This window comes from Phascolarctos cinereus, unplaced genomic scaffold (genome assembly GCF_003287225.1).
Source record: "Phascolarctos cinereus isolate Bilbo 61053 unplaced genomic scaffold, phaCin_HiC Scaffold_726;HRSCAF=1367, whole genome shotgun sequence".
Taxonomy (NCBI): Eukaryota; Metazoa; Chordata; class Mammalia; order Diprotodontia; family Phascolarctidae; genus Phascolarctos; species Phascolarctos cinereus.
The window spans coordinates 264,623,080-264,647,163 of record NW_027556098.1 but is presented as its reverse complement, the minus strand read 5'-3'; the positions used below and the strand labels follow the sequence as shown (position 1 = coordinate 264,647,163).

At 40.0% G+C, this 24,084-nt stretch overlaps 2 protein-coding genes across 4 annotated transcripts in view; one reads left to right on the top strand and one right to left on the bottom strand.

The window, feature by feature from the left end:
* Positions 1–11,635, bottom strand: part of NCAPD3 (non-SMC condensin II complex subunit D3) — a 106,608-nt gene extending 94,973 nt beyond the window's left edge. The window contains exons 1-3 of one of the 2 annotated variants that reach the window (XM_020968758.1): positions 11,339–11,635; positions 1,591–1,745; positions 158–320 (exon numbers count right to left, since the gene is read on the bottom strand). In XM_020968758.1, coding sequence (XP_020824417.1) covers positions 158–320; positions 1,591–1,745; positions 11,339–11,402 — 382 coding nt within the window. In that variant the 5' untranslated portion in view covers positions 11,403–11,635. The remainder of the gene's footprint in view (positions 1–157; positions 321–1,590; positions 1,746–11,338) is intronic. The other variant, XM_020968757.2, reaches the window with a different exon arrangement.
* A 469-nt stretch (positions 11,636–12,104) lies between these two features.
* The window catches only part of VPS26B (VPS26 retromer complex component B), a 40,135-nt gene continuing 28,155 nt past the window's right edge, over positions 12,105–24,084 (top strand). The window contains exon 1 of one of the 2 annotated variants that reach the window (XM_078147095.1): positions 12,105–12,568. In XM_078147095.1, coding sequence (XP_078003221.1) covers positions 12,346–12,568 — 223 coding nt within the window. In that variant the 5' untranslated portion in view covers positions 12,105–12,345. The remainder of the gene's footprint in view (positions 12,569–24,084) is intronic. The other variant, XM_020968762.2, reaches the window with a different exon arrangement.

Below are 24,084 nucleotides of genomic sequence, written 5' to 3'. Positions count from 1 at the left end.
GAAAGGAGGAAAGGAAGGAAGGAGGCAGAGAGGGGAAGGAAGGTAATTATTTTCAAATGAGGAATTAAGAAAACAAGGAACACTTGGGTTGTAAGAAAAAACAATGCAGAAAAACAAAGTGGTAGTAGATATGATTGACTGCGTCACATTCACTTACCTGGGATTTCAAGCAATAAAAAATAAAGCCCAGCAGCATGCAGACCATATTCTCGATTTTGCACGGTGGCATTTTTCTTATGGACTATCTCAACAAAGTGATAGAAAAGGGCCACAAGTGCATTGTGAGAAATATTGTTCTCCTTAAAGATGGTCCAAATACTCTTAAAAAAGAAAAAAAGAAAAGTCAAAAGAGTTGGAGAAAATTTTTAAATGTCACATGAACTGTGATGTCTTTTGGGAAATTTGCTACTTTACTGAGGTGGGGACTGGTCAGTCTTGTCCCTCTTTTATTCTCAGCAAGTTACCAGCAGATGACTGAAACTACTATTTTTATATAGTCTATTTCCCATCCTCATTCCTGACTCAGAAAATGCTAACCATTTCAATACACCAACTGAAGAGTGGGGTAAAAAACCCCACAAAGTAATCATTTCTACTATTTTGTCCTCCAGCTGGCCAGGAAGTTATCAAGGTGAACCTCTTGAATGAAATCCAAGAGATCAGAAGAATTTTACCCGGACTTTTTTGCTCCCTTACAGAAGTAAGGGAGATAGCAGTTAATTGAGTTGGCACAAAGTTTTTTGGTGTTGATTTTACTTAAGAGCTTTATTTCTGAAAAGCTATATATGAATAAAATATTGCAAAGGTATTTAATCTTCATTTCTGATTGATCTGTAATTTGCAATGGTTCATAACACTAAGTTTCTCTGTCCTGTTTCTTTTATCCCACCTACTCCCTTAAGTAATCAATGATATCTAAAAACAGTACTTAGGAGCACTTGAGTAACTTGATAATTTTTAAGTGTTTGTGTAAATCAGTCAGTAATGAAAATAATCAGTCATCTGTTTAGGGAGCTGGATTTTCCTAAAATGGAGGAAGCAAAAATGTTTTGCCATTTGGATTTGGATTTTTTCAAAAGAGATACATGCAAGGTTAGAAATAATCTCCAGGGAGTCTTAACTTGAGGTCTGTGAATGTATTTTTAAAATATTTTGACAACCATATTTGAATATAATTGGTTTCCTTTGCAATCCTGTGTATTTTATCTTATTCATTTAAATGGTTAAGAACCCCTGATCTAGTTTAATTTCTTCATTTTATAGTTGAGAAAACAATTCAAGAGAGGTTAAATTACCTGCCCCAATTCAGATGAGATTATCATATATATATTTTTGGTCTTATGCTTTTTTCACATTCTTTATTTTACTGTTGTAGTCTGACAAATTGTTATTGCTTTAAGTTCTTTGAAGAGTTGAGCAATGTGCAAAAAAGCACAGGGAAATATGTAAAGTCTGCATAAGACCCAATGGCTTATGAAGTTTAAATGTCTTTCATATAATTCTTACAGCACTATTCATGTTACATGAGTTACATTTTTAATGTAACAACCTTTTTATTTCAAAGCTAAAAATGATCAGCATTTTTTTTACCTCTGTGGTTCCACGTTCTTGAGCAGCAAAAGGAAAAAGATTCTCATAGAGTTCAGTGAATGCATATAGTCCATCCTCTGTGATCTGCACTTCAATGTTGGGATCCAAAGGTTCAGTCTCCATGAAATCCAGTTCCCAGACTGTGTCCACCCATACTGGTGGTAAAATATTGTAAATGAAATTAATAAATCCTCAGCAGGAAAAAAATGAACATTTTCTAGTCTTTAACATTCTCTGATCATGTTCAATAAAAGATTTTTTAAAAAGCATTAGTCATGTTCTTTGCTTACCTTTATGGCATGGGTTTACCATCACCACTCCCATATAAAGGAAACACATTATGTGAAAATACTCATTGAAATAAAAAACTAAGGAAATAATTATTTTAATGTCAACTGCAGCTATTGTTGAGAGAAAGTTATCTTCTCTCTTCTATCTGGACAGGGCCAACCAGAATTCTAGATCATATTATGCTATATTCAAAAGCACAAATAGAAAGCTACTTTCAAGACAAACAGATGAATCTGGTAGAGTAATAAGGGCCATAAAAGGTACCTCTGGTGTTACTTGGTAGAAGTCAGGTTAATGCGATAGATGCAAAGGATATAATGTAGCGCTAGGAACTGCAAGCACTCAATACTGAGCAAGCACTAACTAATCAATAGAGTTCTTACTAAGAATAACCACAGTTCACATTTATGGAACAAGATTTGACAAACATTATATCATTTGATTCTCACAATCCTGGGAGGTAGGTGGAAATATTATCCACCTATTACAAATGAAGAAATTTAAGTGTAAGAGAAGTAAAATAGTTTGCCCATAGACACAAAGCTGCTGAGTAAAAGAGCTGGTATTAAAATCCAGTGCAATTCCTATCTATTGGCTCCTTCCATGATGCCTACAACAAGCCCAAGTCTCTTCCATCCTTCAAAAAGCTCTCACCAGATCCTATGATCACCTCGAGAAATTACTCCATATCTCTATTCCTTTTTTCAGTCAAATGCCTAGAAATGACCAACACATGTTGCCCAGACTTCCTCTCCTCTAATTCAATCTCAACAATCCCTCCCCCCAAATCTAGCTTCCAACCTCATCACTCCACTAAAACAGCTCTCTCCAAAGCAAATAATGATCTCATAACTGCCAAATCTAATGGCCTTTTCTTAAGTTTCATCCTTCTTGGCCTCTCCACAGCATTTGACACTGTCTACCCCTCTCTCCTCTTAGACACTCCCTAGAGTTTTTCTAACACTGCTTTTTCTTGATTCTCTTACTATCTGTCACACCACTTCTCAATCTTCATTGCCAGATCATCATCCCCATTACACTCCCTAACCTGGGGTGAACACCCCAGCTTGGTCCAGGACCTCTTCTTTCTCTACATTTACTCTCTTGGTGACATAATCAGCTTCTGCAGGTTTATTATCGCATGGCTGATGACACAGCCAATAGTGGATGTTCCATAGGCATTTGAAACTCAACATGCCCAAATAAGAACTCATCAACTTAGTCCCTAAATCCACCCTTCTTCTAAATTTCCTTAATTCTATAGAAGAAACCAACATCCTTCTAGGCATCAAGGTTCTCAGCCTTGGCATTATCCTTCTCTCCTTCACCCCACACACACATTCAACCACCAAATCATCCCACTTTTACCTCCACAACACGTCTAGAATCTAAAAGACAAAGCTCTCCCTATGCCTCATTTTCTCCTCTTTTAGAAATATTAAGAAAGCATTTTCCTCAGTATCCTAGTCTGAAGCCTTAGAATTAATTTGAATGAGAAATCCTATCAATCTTTAACTATTCAATTTAAACATTCAATTCAAAAAAATCTTTTAACATCTTTCTTATCAAAGCTATAACCATTTTCTAACCCACCCAAGGCTCTACTCCCCAAAACAGCACAAGAAGGACTCCTCCCTAAAGGGATTAAAGTGATAATCAGTTAATGGAAGTGTTTCCTAAACTCACCTTTGACCAGGTAGAAAGGATTCTTAAAGGGAATGAATGGTCAAAGAGAGACTGAATGATTTTAGAAAAATGATTTTCTATAGTCTGCTGAAAGTGAAGTGATTCTTGTTCTGCTGGATGAAGCAAACCATTAACTGAGTTGTTTGTTGTTACCTAAACTTTGAACCTTCAGTCAATCTTGACTACAGAATTTTGTCTATTGTTTAAGAATGTTATAAACCCTAATTCCAAAATGGCTTGGGTTACAGAGATATTCTAAGTCATGGTATAACTGCTGGTCTTTGGTACCTCTTCTGTCTAAACAGAAACGTTTAGAATTTGTTTAATTTAAATTAGTAAAAATTATTTCTGACAAGTTTGTGCCTAAAACACAGAGTACAGAACTGTTTCCCATACTTCACTCCACTCACAAGTATCACCGCAGTTCAGGCCCTCAAGACCTCTTGCCTGGACTACTTCATTAGCCACCAAATTGGTCTCCCTGCCTACAGTCTCTCCCCACTCTAAATGATCCTCCATACAGATGCCAATCTAAAGCACAAATCCGCCATATCCAGGAGCTCCCTACCTCTAGGATTAAATATAAACTCCTCTGTTTGTCTTTTAAAGGCCTTCACAACCTGGCCCCAACCTACCTTCCTGGACTTCTTACACACCTTACCCTTTCACACCCACAGTAGTCTAGTGAAACTGGCATTCTTAACTATTCCTCAAACATGAGACTATATATACCTTTTCTGAATTCACTCCTTTTCTTCACTTCTGCTTCTTACTCAATGAATAAGCATTGATTAAGTACCTGTTACTGATTAAACACATATTCTGGGAATACAAAAATTAAAAAGTCGCTGCTTTCAAGGAGCTGACATTCTATCAAGGACACCATACACATGAAGTACATAAAAATATATACAAAATAAATACAAGGTAATAGAAGGAAGTACACTGGCAACTAAGTTTTGATGGGATACTAAGAGGCAGAGGTGTGCTGATTAATGTTTAACAATCTGCAGCCCCAAAAAATTGGGTTCACGCTACACTTTCAAATTTGATCTGATTATTAACATTTTCTCCTTCACTTTAAGTCTACACAATTAAAAAAACAAACATGTTAAGTCCTGACTTGTATTTTGCTCACTTCCAAGGTATAAATGTTTACACCAAAAATTTAACAATCAAAGCCAGTTCAAACTAGCTCAAGCGCATCTCTGACATCAAAATATAAGGATCAGCCAAAACAAAGCCTACAGACCAGAAATTGAGTGTCCCCCACCCCTCCACTCTTGGTGAGGAAGAGCTACAATATAAGGCCAGTCTAACCTTCAGCATGCAAAAGAAAAGGAAGGGGGAAAGCATTTATATAGCAACTACTATGTGCTAGGTAGATAGTGGGCTATATGCTTTTACAAATATTATCTCACTTGATCCTCACAACAATGCAGTGCTATTATTATTCCATTTTTTACAGTTGAGGATACTCAAGCAGAGGCTAAATGAGTTGCCTAGTGTCAGACACAGTAAATTTCTCAGGTCCCATGTGAACTCAGGACTTCCTGACTCCAGGCCCAGTGCTCAATCCAGTCACCTCTAACAGTGGTTCCACCAGCCACCTCTAATAACAGGGTTGGAAAAATAGGTTGGGACCAGGTTGTAAAGGGCTTAAAAAGCTAAACAAAGGATTTCACTGAATCCCTAGTTTGCTTCAATGTGCCACTTTCTACGTTAAATACTGTCACCTACCCCCAAAATGCTGGCTACTGCCTTCCTCCAAAATTATCTTTTATCTGTTCTGTGTATATTTTGTATATATGTATATATATATGGTGCTAGGCACTATTAGGAAAGGGATGGTAGGAGAGAAAAATACATAAGTCATTGACCTTGCAGAGTTTCCAGTCTAACCTAAGGAAGTAACATGCATATACAAAGTGTCCCACAATTCTTGGTGGAGCTTTAAGCTATGGCTGCATTAGTGTATTATCTACTCAGGCTAGACCGAAACTCTCCAAGGGCAAGGACTATTTCATTCTTGTATTTTTCTCTCCTACCATCCCTATTTCCCCAGTGATTGGCATGAGAAGGGCTTAATAAATATTTGCAGAATGATCTCCATGCCACCACACTGCCTCTCTTGAATTAAGAAAAACAAGAGACATGTAATCCCTACGCATCTATAAAACACAATTAGGTAAAGAGGTAAGGTTCACTAGAAATATTAAGCATCAATTTTTAAGAAAGGTAAATATGATAATAATATGCATAGTGGAGGGGAGAGTTTAGATGCCGGGAGACCAGTGTGGTTACCTTGTTTACCAAACCATAAAAGCAACTTCCTAACTCTTCTTCAATTGTTCAGTCTCTGCATATAGTTACTATGTTACTTTTTATAAAACGCTGCTATCACTATCCTGCTCAAGAACTTACTAAGCTAAAAATCAACATAGTATAGTGAAAAGAATACAATATTACTCCTGCCAATAACACTAATTAGCTGCACATACTTGGACAAGTCACTTTTCTGACACTCTTACACCTTTTACATTTGGTAACCTTTTAAAACTCAGTTGCCTCATCTATAAAATGCCAATAGTAATACCCTGTTACCTACTTTACAATGCTGTGCTAAAAGAGTTTCAGAGGGAGCAATACACAGTTCTAAAAATACTATGATTGTTTTTCCTGTATTGTTTTCCCAATTAGATTGCAAAATCTTTTAAGATACCAATGTAAATATCAAAACATCACTTAAAGTTCTAGGAGAAAAAGGAACTAACAAAACTAACCAATTGCATGGAGGAAAGTATTTGTTAAACAAAAAGAAGATATTATTGTAAACAAAACATACGGATTTTATTTTACAAAAATAGCAATCTATTCACCAAAAATCAATATAACTAAAATAAAAAGGAGATTGGGAAAAATATTTTCAAAGTAGATATTTAGTAAAAGTCTCACTTTAAATTTAAGTAACTGACATTTATAAGAGCAGTATCTCTTTTCCAGTGCATAAACTGCCAAAAGATATGAACTGAATTTTTGAAAGGTGAAACAAGTTCACTAATTGCCTCATTCACACATATATCAAGTACCTACTGTGTATAGAACACCGCTAGGGGTTGGAGAAATTTGAGGAGTACACACATGAAAAATTTATATGTATCATAAGAATTACAAAGTATATAAAGTTTGGAGAAGACTCAGTCCGGACCTTATACCCTTGGCGAGTAGGAATTAACAATGGGATAAATAATTTGCAGATGTATAACCAAAACATACAATATTGTTACATGATAAGTTCTTGGAGAGGTCTAAAACAAAGGGCTTCACCATGAGCATAAGAGTTAAGCTTTAAAAGATGTTAAGAATATAAAGGAGCTAGGTGGCTCAGTGGATAGAGCACTGGGCCTGAAGTCAGGAGGAACTGAGTTCAAATACAGCCTCAGACCAAATACTTGACACTTACTTACTAGCTGTGTGACCCTGGGCAAGTCACTTAACCCCAATTGCCTAAATAACTAACTAAATAAATAAAAGAATATAAAGGATAAAAGCAAATGATAAATAATCACTTCAAAAATTGTCTAAACTACTTAATAATCAAAGAAACAACAATAAAAACAACTTTGCAGTACTACTTTATGCCAAGCAAATTGTCAAAAAAAAATTCAGTGTTGCTGGGAAAAATATATTACATGGTTGGCAGAACTGGAAGGTGATGCAATTTTTTTTAGACAACACACTAGCAAAAGACAGTAAAAATTATAAACTGATCATAACCTTTGACTCAATGATCCCACAATTGGAACTATATCCTAAGTATGCTATTACTCAAATCTCAGATGGATTTATGACCTCACTGTTCAAAAATTCTCACCAATGATGCAGATAGAAACCCATCCCTGTTTTTCCATCCCTCTTTTCTAACTCTCATTCATATCTTCTCAAAAATTCATCACCAAATGCTATTAAAGGGGGGAGGGGCAAAATTTGCAAAAATATTCACATTTGCCTTATTTCTAATAGTTAAAATCTTGGAAACAACCAAACTATGCATGTCCACAAACTGGCAAATGGGCAGAACACACTCTGGTATAACAATGTAACTATCACTATCTTCAAAACATGTCACACATGAGGAATACAAGGGAATATGTAAGAATGCATATAAATTTTATATAAATATATAAAGCAATGACAGTAAGGAGCCAAATATAAAAATATATACAATTAACTTTGAATATATATATATGGAGAGAGAAAGAGAGAGAAATATAATACAAATCTTTAGAAGGACCAAGAAAAGAGATCAAGAAAAAGATTAGTGGCAACAGAACATAATGGATAAAAGTGCTAAACCTGGAGTCAGAGTTTAAACTTAACTACTAACATTACGCTATGTAACCCATGGACAAGCCAATTATCTTCTCAACCTCAATTTCTTCATCTGTAAAATGGACTACCACCTGTAGTACCCTACTTCACAGGATTACTGTTAAGTCTCAAATGAGATAACTTATATAAAGCCCTTTATAAATCTTAAAGCACTACCTAAATATCAGTTATTGCTAACATTTATGTTTTCTTTTTTATGTAAACAATTCAGATTATATAACTGTATGGCGAATACTACACAGAGATACTGTATTAAATCAGCAGCAGATGCAAAGATGCTTGGAGAAGTTCAAAGCGTTCTACAATTATGAGGTTCTTCAGTTGTTCAAGCCTTCTGACATTTCCTCAGGGTAGGATATTCCCTTCACAAACATAAGTCAACTACCTTTCTATGCCTTAAGTGACAGTAGAGAACACTGACATTTCTGCTATACACATGAAACCCAATGGAAGTTGTAATTAAATAAATGGAAGGCAGCTCACAAATTCTACTTGGATTCAAAGGCAACAGATACATTTACTCGCACTGACCATTTGCAAAAGAGCCACCATCAAGGTAACTGCATTTTACGTGCCTACATTCACTGTAGAGAATGGGGATATGAGGAAATCTTACAAAGTACTCAATGTCTTCCACCTTAAGTCAACATCTGCCCTTATACTTGGTAACTTCAATGCAAAAGTAGGCATAAAGGAATGAAGAATACATTGGGAAATAAGGTTCAGTAATAAGAAAGTCAAACTACACATAACCCTCCTCACAACTTATATATATCACATATACCCTCTCCAAGAAGAGCCAGAAAGCTCATACGACCTGGTTGGCACTAAATAATATCATTCCCACCCCCATACCACCCCCTCCAAATTAAAGCAACTAACATTAAGACAGGGATGACAGTTACCAGCATGAGATCCATTTTATTTATTTACTTATAATTTTTTTTTTTGGCTAGGGTTAAGTGACTTGCCCAGGGTCACATAACTAGTAAATGTCAAGTGTCTGAGGCCGAATTTGAACTCAGGTCCTCCTGACTCCAGGGCCGGTGCTCCATCTACTGTGCCACCCAGCTGCTCCCTGGGATTCATTTTAAAAGAGCATAAGGGCACAAATTTGGAACTGGAAGGTACCAGAGAGGTCATCTAATCCAAATCCTCATTTTAAGGATGAGAAAATTGAGGCCAAGAGATGTTAAGTGACATGCTCAAGATCACACAGATAGTGACACTGGCCTCCTAATAGTTCCAAGAACAAGACACTCCTTTGTTGCAGCTCTATATATCACTAGCTGCTTCTAATAACAAGGTTGGGAACCAGGTGGATCTCTAGTTTGTTTCAATGTGCCACTTTCTAAGTTAAACATTGCCACCTGTCCCCAAAGTGCTAGCTGGTACCTTCTCCCCAAATTATCTTTTATCTGTTCTGTAAATATTTTGTATACATGTATATACAATGCTAGGCACTGAGAAGAAAAGAATAGCAGGAGAGAAAAATAAAGTTTTTGACTCTGTAGTTTCCAGTCTAGCCTTAGGAGACAACATGCATATACAGGGTATCCCAAAATCTGAGGCAATTAGAGTTTAGCGATTTGCCCTGGGTCACATAGCTAATCTCTAAGTACAGACATGAACTCAGGAAGATGAGTCTTCTTGATTGCAGGCCAGCCCCTCTATTCGCTGGGCCCCCTAGCTGCCTATAATATTAAGTGCTTACTATATATCAAGCTCTGCATTAAGATCATACTCTAATGAGGGAGACAAGCAAACAAAAATGTACAAATAAGCTATATACAGGATAAATATGAAATAATTAAAACTGAGAAGGGCACTAGAGTTAAATGGAGTTGGAAATATGTGATTTTAGCTGGGGCTTAAAGGAATCCAGTGGGGGACAGCAAGTCTCTTTAGCTATTTGCCTCAGTTACCTCACCCTTGAATGAGCTGGATAAGAAAACAGCAAACCACTCCAGTATCTTTGCCAAGAAAACCACAAATGGGTTCAGGAAGAGCTGGACACCACTTAACAACAAATATTTATTGATTGACTGACTAGTAATTAGCAGATAGAATCCAACCTTAGGTCTCCTAATTCCAAATCCAGGGCTTCTTTCCCTATACCACCAGCCTCTTCCTAAGTAGAACTGAATTATTAATGACATTAAGATTCTAAAACCTGGTACTGATCAGTTATGCTGGTTTTCTCCTCTTCTTGCTATTTCTTTAAAAATACTACTTGTGTGTTTTGCACAACTTCACATGTATAATCTATACCAAATTCTTGCCTGGGGGGGGAGAGGAGGGAGAGAATTTGGAACTCAATTTTTTTTTTTAGTGAGGCAATAGGGATTAAGTGACTTGCCCAAGGCTACACAGCTAGTACATGGCAAGTGTTCTGTCTGAGGCATTTGAACTCAGGTCCTCCTGACTTCAGGGCCGGTGCTCTATCTACATTGCGCCACCTAGCTGCCCCGGTACTCAAAATTTAAAAAAAAAGGTTGTTAAAAAATTTTACATGTAATTGGGAAACATTTAATGAAATAAATAAAATACATTCTAAATAAATAAATATACTATCTGTCATAGGAGATAGCTTTCAGGGAGAAGGAAAGGATCCTGGGCAAAGTTATGGTGATGTAAAAGAACGAAAAACATCAATAAAAACTTTTTTAAAAAAAGGCGACAGACCCACAACATAGCATATATTCTCAGTTGAGATTCACAATCATTCAAAAGGGTTCAGTCTAACGAGCAAGACAGGAAAAAAACTGAGTGAACGAGAAGTCAACTACTGTCCGGACAGTAAAATGGGCATAAATAAAAAGGCTGCAAATCATTGGTTCAAACCAGTCATTTCATTAATATCCAAGACAGATGCACTTCAGCGACTGCCTGAAACACTAAAAAGTTAAATGATTTACCCAGTCACACAGCTAATTATGTGTCAGAGGCAGAATTTTAACTCTGGTCTAACTCCAAGCTCGGCCTTCAAGTTATCATACTATGATGCCTCTTTGCAACAACATATAAGACACACAGCGAGCAAGAAACAGCATGAAGATGTCAAAGAAATGCATGAATGACCAAGTATACAGGCTGGTCCAAGAGAGACGGAACCCGAGTCCTGCAGTAGAACCTCGATATAAGCAAAGATTTTCAGGACAGCGTGGACAGTGAAGACGTGAACGGATAGCGATCGTTACCCGTGGAGGGAATGCCCACACAGGGGGATCCACAGAAGCTTCCCATTTCCCACCTCCCTCTCAAGGACCAGACAGGGGATGAGGGCGGGGCTTGTCTGCCAATGGCTGGGTTCCATTCGTTTCTCAGTCCGCCTCCCCGGCCCCTCTAGGGCCCACCGTCTCTCTCTCTGTTTCCTCACCTAGACTGAGGCCGGGCGGGCACCAGCGCCCGAAGCAGCTCTCGAGATTCGGTCGCAGCGCCATAAGCCTGAAGATCAGCAGTCTTCTGGTCTACTTTCAAAACCTACTCCGCGCGCGCTCCGTCCCTTTGACGTCGACCAATCACTGCTCAAGGGCCTTTTTCCGCCAGCCAACCACAATCCCCGAGCCTCTTCTCCATTAGCCAACCCGCAACAGTCCCTGTCGCCAGTGTACAGAATGGCGGCAGCCGGAAGGCGACTCCGTAAGGAAGTAATTGGTAAAGTAAAAGGTCAACAGATGATTTCCTTTCTAACCAGAATTTTCTCCTCCTTCACTTGAGGGTGAAAAAAGTTTCCAGGATATCTGAAGTAAAGACAAATGGGAAATGATCATCACCTTTGTCCCTTTGGGCTACGCATGCGCCAGGGGCCTCCCTAGTCAGAGCGTATGGAGGCGTTAGCGGGATGTGCACACTCTTCGCGGGGAGGGAATTAAAATGGAAGGTGAAATTCAGCACCCTGCAAGGGAGCTACCGTACCGCTGCGCTGGCAATCCTAATGGAACTGGAATAAGGCCCTCCAAGTTCCCTGAAAACGGAGCCCCGACCTCGTTCCGCTACGTTTGCGCAGTGAGCCCAGGGAGGGCAAGAGGAGGGCGGAGGGAGGGGCGGCGCGCATGCGCCTGGAGTCACGCGCGTATCCGGGGCTAGAGACTGGTTCTCCTTGCCCAGCACCCCCGCCCCCTTCTGCCGCGTCGCCAGCAAAGCCAAGCTGTGCGTGCCCGGGGCGGAGGCTGGAGGCCGGCACCTTGGGGGGCTTTGCAGGGAGTGAACCCAGCGCGCCGGGCCCCCTCAGCTCCGTGCTGCTCCGGGGGCCGCGGCGGGGACGTTCGCCTGTGCTTGGGGCGTTGCATTCCCACGTCCGCCTCGCCTCGCCCGGGCAGCCCCGCCGCGGGTGCGCCGTCACCAGTCCCCTGCCCGGGCCAGGCCAGGCCGGCCGGCGGGGAGATGAGCTTCTTCGGCTTCGGGCAGAGCGCTGAGGTGGAGATCTTGCTGAGCGATGCCGAGAGCAGGAAGCGAGCGGAGCACAAGACAGAGGATGGCAAGAAGGAGAAGTATTTCCTCTTCTACGATGGTGAGACCGTCTCTGGGAAGGTGAGCCTCGCGCTCAAGAACCCCAACAAGCGGCTGGAGCACCAGGGCATCAAGATCGAGTTCATTGGGCAGATCGGTGAGTGTGCCCGGCCGTGGCCGCCACCGCCTGTGGGGGCCAGGAGCGGCGAAGTTCACCCGCTGATACCGAAGCGTTGCCCCACCCCCGGCCCCCGGGACGGCGGGTGGGGGGCTGCCCTGGGGGACCGGAGCGGGGGACGCCTGGAAATGGACGGGAGGGGTGGAGGGGCCCTGCCCCAGCCAGACGCTCACAGCCCCCGATGGTCGTTGTCCCTGCATGAAATGACACCGCACTGTGAGGGGGCGGATGGTGGGTTGGGATGGTTTGGGGGTGGAGGAAAGTGGGGAGGGGTTGACTCCAATAACAACGATAACAGCACCTGATATATGTAGTGAAGGAGAAGGAATTTTCACATGCATTATCTCATTTAATCCTAGCCGCCACCCCGTGAAGAGCAGAGCAGGTGGTCCCCCATTTTACAGATGAGGAAACTGAGGCCCAGTGAAGTTAAGTGAATTGTCCAAGGTTACCGTAGTTAATACATGCAGAGCTGGGAATCCAGGCGTAGATCTTCAGACCTCCAAAGCTCAAAAGTTCTTTCTGTCTTAACCAGGCCTCTTGTCTGGCCATGGGGGCGGCAGATGATGGATGGTTGGAGGGAGGTGGGGAAAGAACACGGGAAAAGGTGGGGAGGAGGTTTAGTGGGTTTGTATACCTTGTACCTGGAAAATCTCTGGTCCTGTCTCCAGGCTGTAATCAAGTTCTTTTCATGGTCTTGATTTAATATACTGTGACCATTGTCAGAGCTTTGGGCTACCTGGAAAATCTCAGTCCTTTTTCCAAGCTGCAGCCAAGCTCTTTTCCTGGTCTTGATTTAACATACTCTGACCTTGTCAGTAGCTCTGGGCTCTTGATTCCCAGTGTAACCCCTGTTCTGTCTTTGGTCTCTCCTTGTATTCTGCATCTACACTATTGAGCCCAGTGGAAAGGCAGCACCACTGTCTGTCCCTCAGTGAGTGGCACAGGGCCTTTATCATTAGACTGGGAAAAAAGCTGCTTATTAATTTCCCTTCCTAATTAGCCTTAGTTTTGAGCTGCTTGTTGATAGAAAAGATTTTCAGTAGGTAGAAGGGTGTGTATCTTTTTTTTTTCCAAGCTTCAGATTGACATGTATGCATTTTTTAGAAGAGATTATAATATTTGTGTGAAAGGACTCATTTAATGACAATGAAATGGTATTTTTAAAGCCATAGTTATATATCACAATTTCACAGCAGTATGTCAACTCTCATCAAACAATAACAGTGACAATAACCATAGTTATATTGAAGTAGCTTTGGAACATGCCAGTCAAGACCGAATTGTCTCAGATTCTGAATCTCATTATTCTCTTTGCTTACCCAACCCTGAAATAAACTCTTTATTATTAGGTCAAGGACTGGATTCATAGGAATTACCATGTGGTCTAGAGAAGACCTTTGGAGAATCCACAACATACATACTTTTTATCTAGGCCTAGCTCAGAGTATAATTGATGAATATCGTTATCATCATATGAGGTCAGCAAGGTTTTATCACCATTTTTGCAGATGAAGAGAAAACTGAAGCACAAGTGGAAAAGTCTCTACTGTGTTTCTGTCGGCAGCAGAGGCAAAACAGGAAGCCAGATATCTAACCTACCTAGTCTAGTGCTCAGTCTAAAGGATATTGCCTCTCTGTGGAAAAAGAAAGTTAAACCAGACTGGAACCAGACTGACCCTATAGGAGTGTTTTTGGATGTTGCTATTTTAAATCATTTATGGAAACTCATTGTGCCTTGAAAGGAGCCTGAAGAATGAGGTCCATATTTTTTGACTTAGAAAAAACACTCTAGTAAATAAATTAATGTAGGCATTTAACTAGTTGATTTTTTTTAGATACCTTCTAAGATTTCACTGGTATTTTAAGATACAGCATATGTGTCGCACTAAAATTTTTGGGATACCCAGTATATATATATATACACACATATAAAAAACAAGGTTCCCCCTCTAACTGGAATTGATGTTTTAATAGAATGCATGAATCCCTGGGGGTACCTTTCAGAGTTTAATGACAAATTTTGGGTGTATTTTGGCTGTCTTTTCACCATGGGGACCCACCTGAGTCATCACCAACCACCTGGTAAAGAGAAGAGAAGATTTCCAACTTTAGAAACTCTGGCAACCCCTTTTCTAGAAGCTTATCTTGTGAAAAAGGCCAGAGATTCTGTGATTGTGCCTGATTTACAAGGAAAAGATAGAAGAAGAGGCTATATATTGTACTTTCATGGTCTGGGATCTCAGTTTTGATTCGAAAGACATCATTGTAGCTATATTACAGAATTCAGGAGTTAGAAGCAGTTTTCCAAGGTTTCTGATCCATGTCTAAATGGGAATCCCTATCTATAGCACTCCGTATAGTTAATCAACCTTCACTTAAAGCTTAAAGGAAACTTACTATCTCCTGAAGTAGCCCATTCTAATTCTGGGTAGCTCTATTTTTTTTAACTCAACAATTATAAATACCAATTACATATCTTAATAGCTAACATTTACATTGAGCTTTAAGATGTGCAGAGCAATTTATGTATTTGATTTGATTCCCCACAACAACCTTATGTGGTAGGTGCTATTTTTATCCTGATTTTACAGATGATGTATAAGCTATCAGGTTAGATGTTGTAGGAGGCATACAAAGATGAAAGCACAGTCTTCACAATCTGTCTCCAACCTACCTTTCCACCCTTGTTCCCCTTTATGCAATGCATATTCTAGCCAAACTGAATTAGTCACCATTCCTTAACCATGTGCACAGCATTGTTAGCAAGTTTTTGTACCATCAAGCTGAAATTTGCTTCTCTGCAGCTTCCATTTATTTCTAATTTGCCCTCATGGGGCCAAGCTGAACATTTTAATCCCACTTCATTGTGACAGCCATTTGGATACTTGAGGTTAATTTTCAGGTCCCCACTAAGTGTTTTCCCAGTCTCCTGGAGAATTCTCAGTTACTTCCACTGATCTTGACTGCCGTTTTCTGCATATTCCAGCTCATTCCCCAAAATGCAGCACTCAGAATTTAACAAAGTGGCCTAGACACAATCTGACCCTGGTAGTAACCTCCCACATTCTGGACACTGCCTCACTTAATGACATTTATGATTGCATTAGCTTTTTTTGTCTGCCGGAGAACACTGATGATTCACTTAGCTTTCTGTCTACTAAAACCTTCAGCTCTTTTTAAACCAGCATGGATCCCTTTTCTTATTCTTGTGCAGTTAATTTTTTTTAATCAAGTGTACAGCTTTGAATTTGTATTAGTTGGGCTTAGCCCATTGTCCTAGCCTTTCAAGATCTTTTTGGATCCTGATTTCTGCCTGTCATTGTTAGCTGTCACTCCCTGCTTTGTGTCATTTGAACAACTGATAAGCATTTCATCTCTGCTTTCATATATAAGGCAGGATTTTTAAAATATGTCAAGTGTAGATCCTAGAACAATGCTTAGAAACAAGCATTCCTGTAGACCTCCCTCCCAAGTCTTCATTCATCCATTAGTGACTATTTAGGCCTGACTGTTCAACTAGTTTTAGTTCCACCTAACTATACAAAAGTAGCCCATGCATTCTCTCTTGACACAAAAATATTTTTAGACATTAGCAAATGCTTTGACAAAATCTAGGTATGCTGTGTCTTATAACGTTCTCCTGACCTGACAGTTAAAGGAATGAGGTCAGTCTTACATTGCCTGTTCTTAATGAGTCTTAATGATCAGGTGTACCATTTCTAAATATCCACAAACTGTCTTTAATAATGCATTCTAAAATTTTGTTAAATTTTGCATTCTAAAATTCTATCTCAGAAACTTCCACTCTCTACACTGATAATTCTTCTTGTTAAACACTTCTCGGTTGTTTGAGTATTCTGGACTGAGTTAACTGAGGCCTTGTATAAAGCAGAATGTGCTAGCCCTCAATTTTGTCTACTGTAAAACAAGGATAGTAGTCCCCAGTCAAAATTACTTGTGATAAGAAAAGGGAGGAGTCATGGAAGCAGTACAGACTAATATGTGGTCTAAAATCATTTTTGTGATTTGGTTTTGAATTGTATTATGCAACAATTCAATTCAGTAAACATTTGTTAAGTGCTTGGTGGAATGGAATGGATAAATTTTCATTAAGTTAAATTATTAAGCACATTACTATGTGCCAAGCATTGGGAATACAAATATTAAAAGCTAAACAGACCCTGCTCTCAGTTAGCTCCCGTTCTAATTAGAAGAGACACATAGTCAGACATTATATTAAGCTCCTTCTCTCTGCCAGAAGCTGTGGTTAGCACTGTGATGCAAATATGAAACATCTAATCCCTGCCCTCAAGAAACTTACAATCTAATGGGGAAGGACAATACACCCAAGAAAGCTGAACAGCTTGGGGTGGGGAGGGGAGAGTGGCTGGTGGAGAAGCCGAAGAAGTACAAAATAAGAGCAGCTGGGTGAGAAAAGAGGAGACGTCATTCCTAACATCTAGATGGAGAAGTTCATGGCTCTGCCCTCCAATCAGAGGGGCAGAGGGTACTGATGAGGCATGAATAACAGGGTTGACTGGATCTTGCAAAATGGTGAGATTTCCCAATGATAAAGTTACTGGAAGCATGTTGGAGAAATCAAAGAAATCCAAAATGAATAATACGTAGACGGATATGAGAGGGTTCAGCTGCTGGGCTGATAAAAAGACCAAGTGGTCCGTGGGATATAATAGATTATGTGGCCACAACCAGGACTCCAGAAGACACATCCGTGCCTAGTAGTCCCTGGGAGGCAATGGCAAGGCAGGTGGTACCCAACCAATGACTGTTAGAACAGAGGTATTGATTTAGTGTGTGCAGGAGAGCACTGTGCAAGGAGATAGATAGATATAAAATATCTATAGGTAGGTTATGGTTCCTTCCATTATACACCTAATAATCTAGTAAGGAATTATGACAGATTAATAGAAAATAGCATAAGAATGTGAAAAGTGGTAAAAGGCTTTGAAAAATCAAGTCGAAAAAGGTAATTTACTAATTAAGAGGATTCAGGGAGGCTTCTTGGAGTAGATGGTTCATGAATTGGTTTTAAATGATGAGCAATAATTCAGAGATGAGAGAAAGGTGCTACCTTCTTAGTTATGTTTGGTTTGAGTTAAAATAAGAGATGCTTTTCTTTGTTCCCATGATAAAGATTATAAAAGTAGCCCAGGTTTTTAAAATAAAGTTATACTTAACCTGATATTTATAGTAAAAAGTGACCTTTTTTCCCCTCTGTTTTTAAAGTCACTTTCTTTCTCCACAGTTCAATGACCCATTCCTCCTCATACCTTTTCGCTGCCAAGGAATCATATGTGAGGTGCTTTATTTTCATGTTTTTGAGGAAAAGTTACAGTGGCTCCACTTCTTCACCATTTTTGTGAGCCCAAATAAGTGACTTTGCTGAAGCTGTGATAGTGTTTGGTGGATTCACTAAATATGTGATGGCCAGAGACAAGTAAAATTGTCTTGGGAAGTATTTCTGATCTTCAGCTATGTTGACATTTATGGAAAAGATGGCCATTATTGATGTACTCTGTTCTACTCCTGCCGTTTCTTTCTTTTTGATTCAAGCAGATCTTGACTGACCTAAATCATGCAATTTTTGGATCTTCTAAATCAGTTACTGGATTGTAAGAAAACTTTTGGACAAAGGCCATGTTGTTTCATGTATCTTTTCATCTCTTGCCCTGAGATCTCAGCCCAAACTTGTGGTAAGAGGTAAGGGAGTGCATGGATCCCTGGCAGTACCTTTCAGAGATGCTCAGTAGACCCTCAATAAGTAAGTATTGGATGAAGGATACTTGCTTCTTTCCATGTAAAAAGCACTGAATGCATGTTTCTTTAAAAGAATGAGGAATAGTTTAGAGTCAAAGCCCCACCTTGCCTGAAAATAGTTATTTCAGTGACATGGTCTTTTGTTTATATAGGTATTATATATTTTCCCCCAGCCTCTCAAAGGTTTTTTTTTTCTTTTGCTTGTAATCTTAATCAGAGAGACATTTATGTTTCCATCATTTCCTACATTTGTCAAATATGATCCATCAGGAAGTGGTTAAAGAATAGACCTTTGACAATCTGAACTGGGTAGTCCACTTTGGACGATTGGGTTTTTTTTGTGGATTATCCACAGGAAAATCTTTCTTGGGCCTCTTTGGCCCATTACTCAGGTTATTTGTCAGTGCCCCTTAATAACTGGACATTGTGTGTTGAGACTGCAAACTAATGCTTGAGCCCCAACCAATCTAACTTGGAAGATAAATCACCTACTTCACTTTGAAATAAAGAGAACATGCTTGTTATGTGTGGCTGTGAATTATCTGGGCCACTGCTATCTCTGTTCACTAAAAGACAAAGCCCCTGCTTTCAAGTAGCTTCCAGTCCAAAGTTTTAAAGGTTGATCAAATAGATTGTACTGAACAGTTACAAAGATTCAGAGAATTGGCTCCCTGGCTATTTAGCATGGAATTCCTGGGTAAGGGGGATTAGCACTCACATCTGAACCCTAGACTTTTTCATAAGGATTTCTCTCTAGTCTCTGTAGGCCTAAACCCCAAATCCCCAAATCTTAGGTGGCAATACCTCTGTGTTACTGCCAGCAGTTATGTTACCCCCAAAAATTGCAACTCAGAACCCCGTACCTGTTCCTGGATATACGTGGGTTATTTTATTTATAAATTCCAGATTCTTTTTACATTTACAAATACATTTGTTTGTGGGTTTTTGGAGGAGAGAAAGACAACTGATGGCTTCTGTTCCCCACTTGACAGGGAGTAAGGAGTGGGGTACATACTCTCCTTCCACCCTCAGCTCAAATAACTCACCCTAGCTTGTCATACACTTGCTTGAGTTCTGTGTTCATCAAAACCTGTGGCGGAAGGAAATGCTTGAAGTCTAGAGAGCCCAGCTTTTGTTTTGTGGTTTTTCTTTTCCCCTCAACTAAATGTTCTTATGCAAAGTTGTGGCTGAGTCCTCCTAAGCATTAAATACACACACACACACACAGTCAGAGTTGAGACTGGAACTAGGCACCAAGCTGTTGCTCTAAGGACAAGCTCTCAGTTATCCTGGTTTTTATTTTTACTTATCCTCTGTAAGTTTTTAATATCAAATTAGTTTCTGCTCACCACTCGGCACACTTTGAGTCTTTGCTTAATCTATGTTGAGAAAATAACAGCTCATTTTAGGTTTAATCATGTTCTGTGAGCATTTACTGAGTGTACATATCTCATACCCAGTATATATACACATGTGAAAAAACAAGGTTCCCCCTCTAACTGGAATGGATGTTTTAATAGAGTGCTGATTTACAAAGCATAAGACATGAATGGTGCCCTTCCTTAAGGAGCTCAGAAATGAGGTGAGGAGACATAACTGTATACATAAAAATACATGCAGTTATTGAAAATGTTGGGGTACAACTAGATAGTCTTTAAAGTTCCATCCAGCAATGAACTGTGAACCACATACGAACTACAGTAAATGGTAATGACCAATAAGTACTGCAAAAATTCACAGCAGAGAGAAATCACTGTCACATGGAATGATTTGGGAAGGACTTTCTGAGGGGGAAAAAGGAGCCTCGAGCTGGACCTTATCAATCAGCTTACATTTAAGTGCCTACTATGTGCCAGGCACTGTGTCAAGTCCTGGGAATACAATATAAATATTGTAATACAATATGTAAATATAAAAGGCAAAACCTTGCTGTAAAGGGGCTCACAGTCTGACAGGGAGAGGGCATGCAAATAACCATGTACAGGCAGGATATACACCAGATATATTGAAGGTAGACTCAGAGGGAAGGTATTACAATTAAGGAGAACTGGAACACAGAAGGTAAGACTTTAGCCAGACTTGAAAGACAGGAAAAGTAGGAAGCCAAATATAATCACAAAGTTGAACCTAGGAAGGAAGGAAAAAGAATAAGCATACATTATGTACTCCAAGGACAAATAGAAATGCTTTTTAATTTTCCCTCTTAATTTGTATTTTCCACGCCACTATTTTAATCCATCAGTATAAATGAAACTGAATTAGCTAAGATATTTACTATATTGGTAATATCATTATCAAAGACATAGTTCCAGAAATTCTAAAGGATTTGTGAATTTTAAGTGATTAATGCAAATGCCTCTCAATAAAGTAAGTGGTTATTTGCAGTTACAGAAGTAAAAATGGAAGTATGCAGCCTGAAAAGGCTCTGCTCAAGGGCCACTGCTTATAACAGGCCTTCCCTGATTCCTCTAGTTATTAGTGTCTTATTTTCCCATCCCCTTAAGTTACTTTGTCTATATTTTGTATTTATTTATGTCAATGTCTTTACCCTTGGCAGACTGTAAGCATTTGAGGAAAAGAACTATTTTTTTCTTTATGTCCCTAACACCTAGCATAATGCCTGGCACACAGTAGGCACTTAATGCTTACTGAATTAATTTATTCTACACAGAAAGGTGCTGGTGTAGCTTGGAACAAAACTAAGTTGTGACTCATTCTTAATCCAGCAGGTGAAGAGTCTTAAATGTTTCTCCAGCTTGCCAAGCTATAGTTGGGAATTAATGATGAAGAGGAGACACTGAACTTGGCCATATTGCCTTGTGCTCTTTCCAAGACTAAGACCCAGCATGAGGTCCAGAATAAATATAATCCTCTCTCTCAGCAGCAGGTCCCAAGGTTTCCTTAATAGCTGCAGTCTTGTGGTGAGATGTCACTTCAGTTTCTGTCCTGAGTGAATTCACTTCTCAACAGTTGTTCTGAAGTTTTGAAATGAGAACTTGAATGCAAAATTGATTTCCTTCTGTTCATTTTTGAAGGGGGCTAGATAAAGGAGAACTTCCTTCTCAGATAATCTATTTTAAATTCCTGCTTTCTAATTCTGAAATGTCTGGCCTGCTGGGGCTGAACTAATAGCTAGAAATAGTAAAAGGAGGAACATGATTTACAGTTGCATCCCTGCAGTTTTTACTTTTTGGAATTGTGACAGTTACTCCATTTGCTAAATTTTCTTATGACCCCAGTCCTTTGCCAGTATATCCTTGGTTTGTTATTTTTGAAATTCACAGTATGTAAAGGAAATCAAGCTGTTTAGCAAACTGCAAGGTAGAACTATTACCACAGAAGCATCACAGCTCAACTAATAATGATAAAAAGCCAAATCTAGCTTCAGTCCCACCACACGGTAACAACTCCCCTGTGATACCTGATAGAAGCTGAAGCTTTTATGGGTCCAAGAGGGAAAAAGCTTGAAGAGAATCTAGCACTATAGTGATATAAGGAAAGTCTTTTGTGCTAACAGTCCCTGCTCACAAGCAGGGTTCTATGCTGGGTCCAGCAGAATAAATGTGTATGGTTGTTAGGATCTCAGAATGCCCCTACCTTCACCCCTCCGGTCCTATTCCATCTTGTTTATCTCTCCTGTTGCCTTCACTATGTAGCTGAATTTATTATATATTTTTCCCAGGGGTGGGTAATGAGATCTGGGTAAATCAGTCAGCAAGTATTTATTAAGTACCTTCTAAGTGCCAGGCACTGTGTTAAGTGATGGGGATACAAAGAAAGACAAAAAAGTCCCTGCTCTCAAAGAGCTCACGGTCTAATGGGGGAGACAACATGCAAACAGCTATATACAGACAGGATGTGTAGAGAGTAAGTCACAGATAATCTCAGAGGGAAGGCACTAAAATTAAAGAGGACTGGGAAAGGCTGAAACTTGAAGGAAACAAGGAAGCTCAGAGGCCAAGATGGGGTAGAGAGAGCCACTGAAAAAATGCCTGGTGTTGGAAAATGGAGTGCCATGTATGGGGAACAGCAAGGAGGCCAGTATCACTAGTGGACTGTAGTGTTGGGGGGTGGGATGGAAGAATAGGAGGGAGTGGGAGGTAAAGTAAGAAGACTGGAAAGATAGGAAGGGGCCAAGTTACGATAGAGGGCTTTAAATGCCAATAGGAGTTTATGTTTGGTCTTGGAGGCAATAGGAAAACAGGGGGTTGACTGAGTTGGCGGTGGGGTGTGACATAGCCAGACTTGCACTTTAGGAAGATCAATTTGATAACTAGTCAAGGATAGACTGGAGGAGAGGAAGAATTGAGGCACAGACAATAACCAGTAGGCTACTGCAATAGTTTAGGCATGAGGTGATAAGGGCCTGCACCAACTGGTAGGAGTGTCAGAGGGAGAGGAGGAATATATGAGAGATGTTACTAAGGCAGAAACAACAGCCCTTGTCATCAGATTGTTGGGAGGGCGGGTGGTGAGAGACAATTTGAGGATGACACCTAGGTTTCAAGCCTGGGTTACTGGAAGGATGGTGTTACTCTCAATAGTAATAGTGATGTTACAGAAGAGACTTTGAGGGGAGTGATAATGAGTTCAGTTTTGGACATAATGAGTTAAAGATATCCAATAAGCAGTTGGAGGTGCAAAAATGGAGGTCAGAAGAGAGGTTAGGGTAGGGCAACTGAATCTGAACATCGCCTTCATAAAGATCATAGAATCCATGGGAGCTGATGAAATCACCAAGTGAAAGAGTATAGGTGGAAGAAAAGGAACCAGGCTAGAGCCCCAAAGTTAGCAGGAGTGCTCTGGATGATTCAGTAAAGGAGGTCGAGGAGGAGTGGTCAGACATATAGGAGGAGAAAACTAGGAGAGTGGTGTTTCCAAATATCGAGAGAGAAGAGTATCAAGAGACTGACTGACAGTGTTAAAGGCTGCAGAGAGGTCAAGGAGGATGAGGTTTGAAAAAAAAGCCATTAGATTTGTCAGTTAAGAGCTCATTGGTGACTTTGGAGAGAAGAATTTTGGTTGTATGATGAGGTTGAAAGCCAGACCGAAAGTTAAAAAATGAGAGTGAGAGGGGAGGAAGTAGAGGCACTGATTATAGATGTTTATTAAGGAGATCAGCAATAAAAGGGAAGAGAGAGAGGACAATAAGTGGGATGAATGAGACGTAGATGTTTTTGTAGGCAGCGTGGAAACAGTCATGGGGAGGACAGAGATGCTACAGGACACAATCTGCTGGAAAGGATGGGATGGAATGGGATCACTTGTGCATGTGCATCACTTGTATGTGCCGTAACAAGAAGAGCCACTCTTCTTTGGAGACAGGAGTGAAAGAGGAAATAGTGGCAGGAGGCCCCTGAAGGGATTTGAGAAGGAGCACTCAGTGAACAGCTTCAATTTTTTTAGTGAAATATGAGATGCTTCTCACCTGAGGATGTAGGGGGAGAAGGAGAATGCTGCTTCTTCTTTTTAACCCTCTCTTACTGGGGCTGCCCTGCCCTACTTGAATCTGGTCCTTCTGTATCTCATCTGCTGAACTATGGGCATAACTCAGTACTTAGGTGCTGGGGCCACAGCTTCCTAGGCTGGTTGGTGTCTTCATCATCAACAGGGAGAACTGTTGTCACACATTCTGGGGCTCTCAGCCAGAAACCCTAAAATATAAGGAGACAGAAGATGGGGTAGCCCAGTAATCCTTTTTCTACTTTCATTCT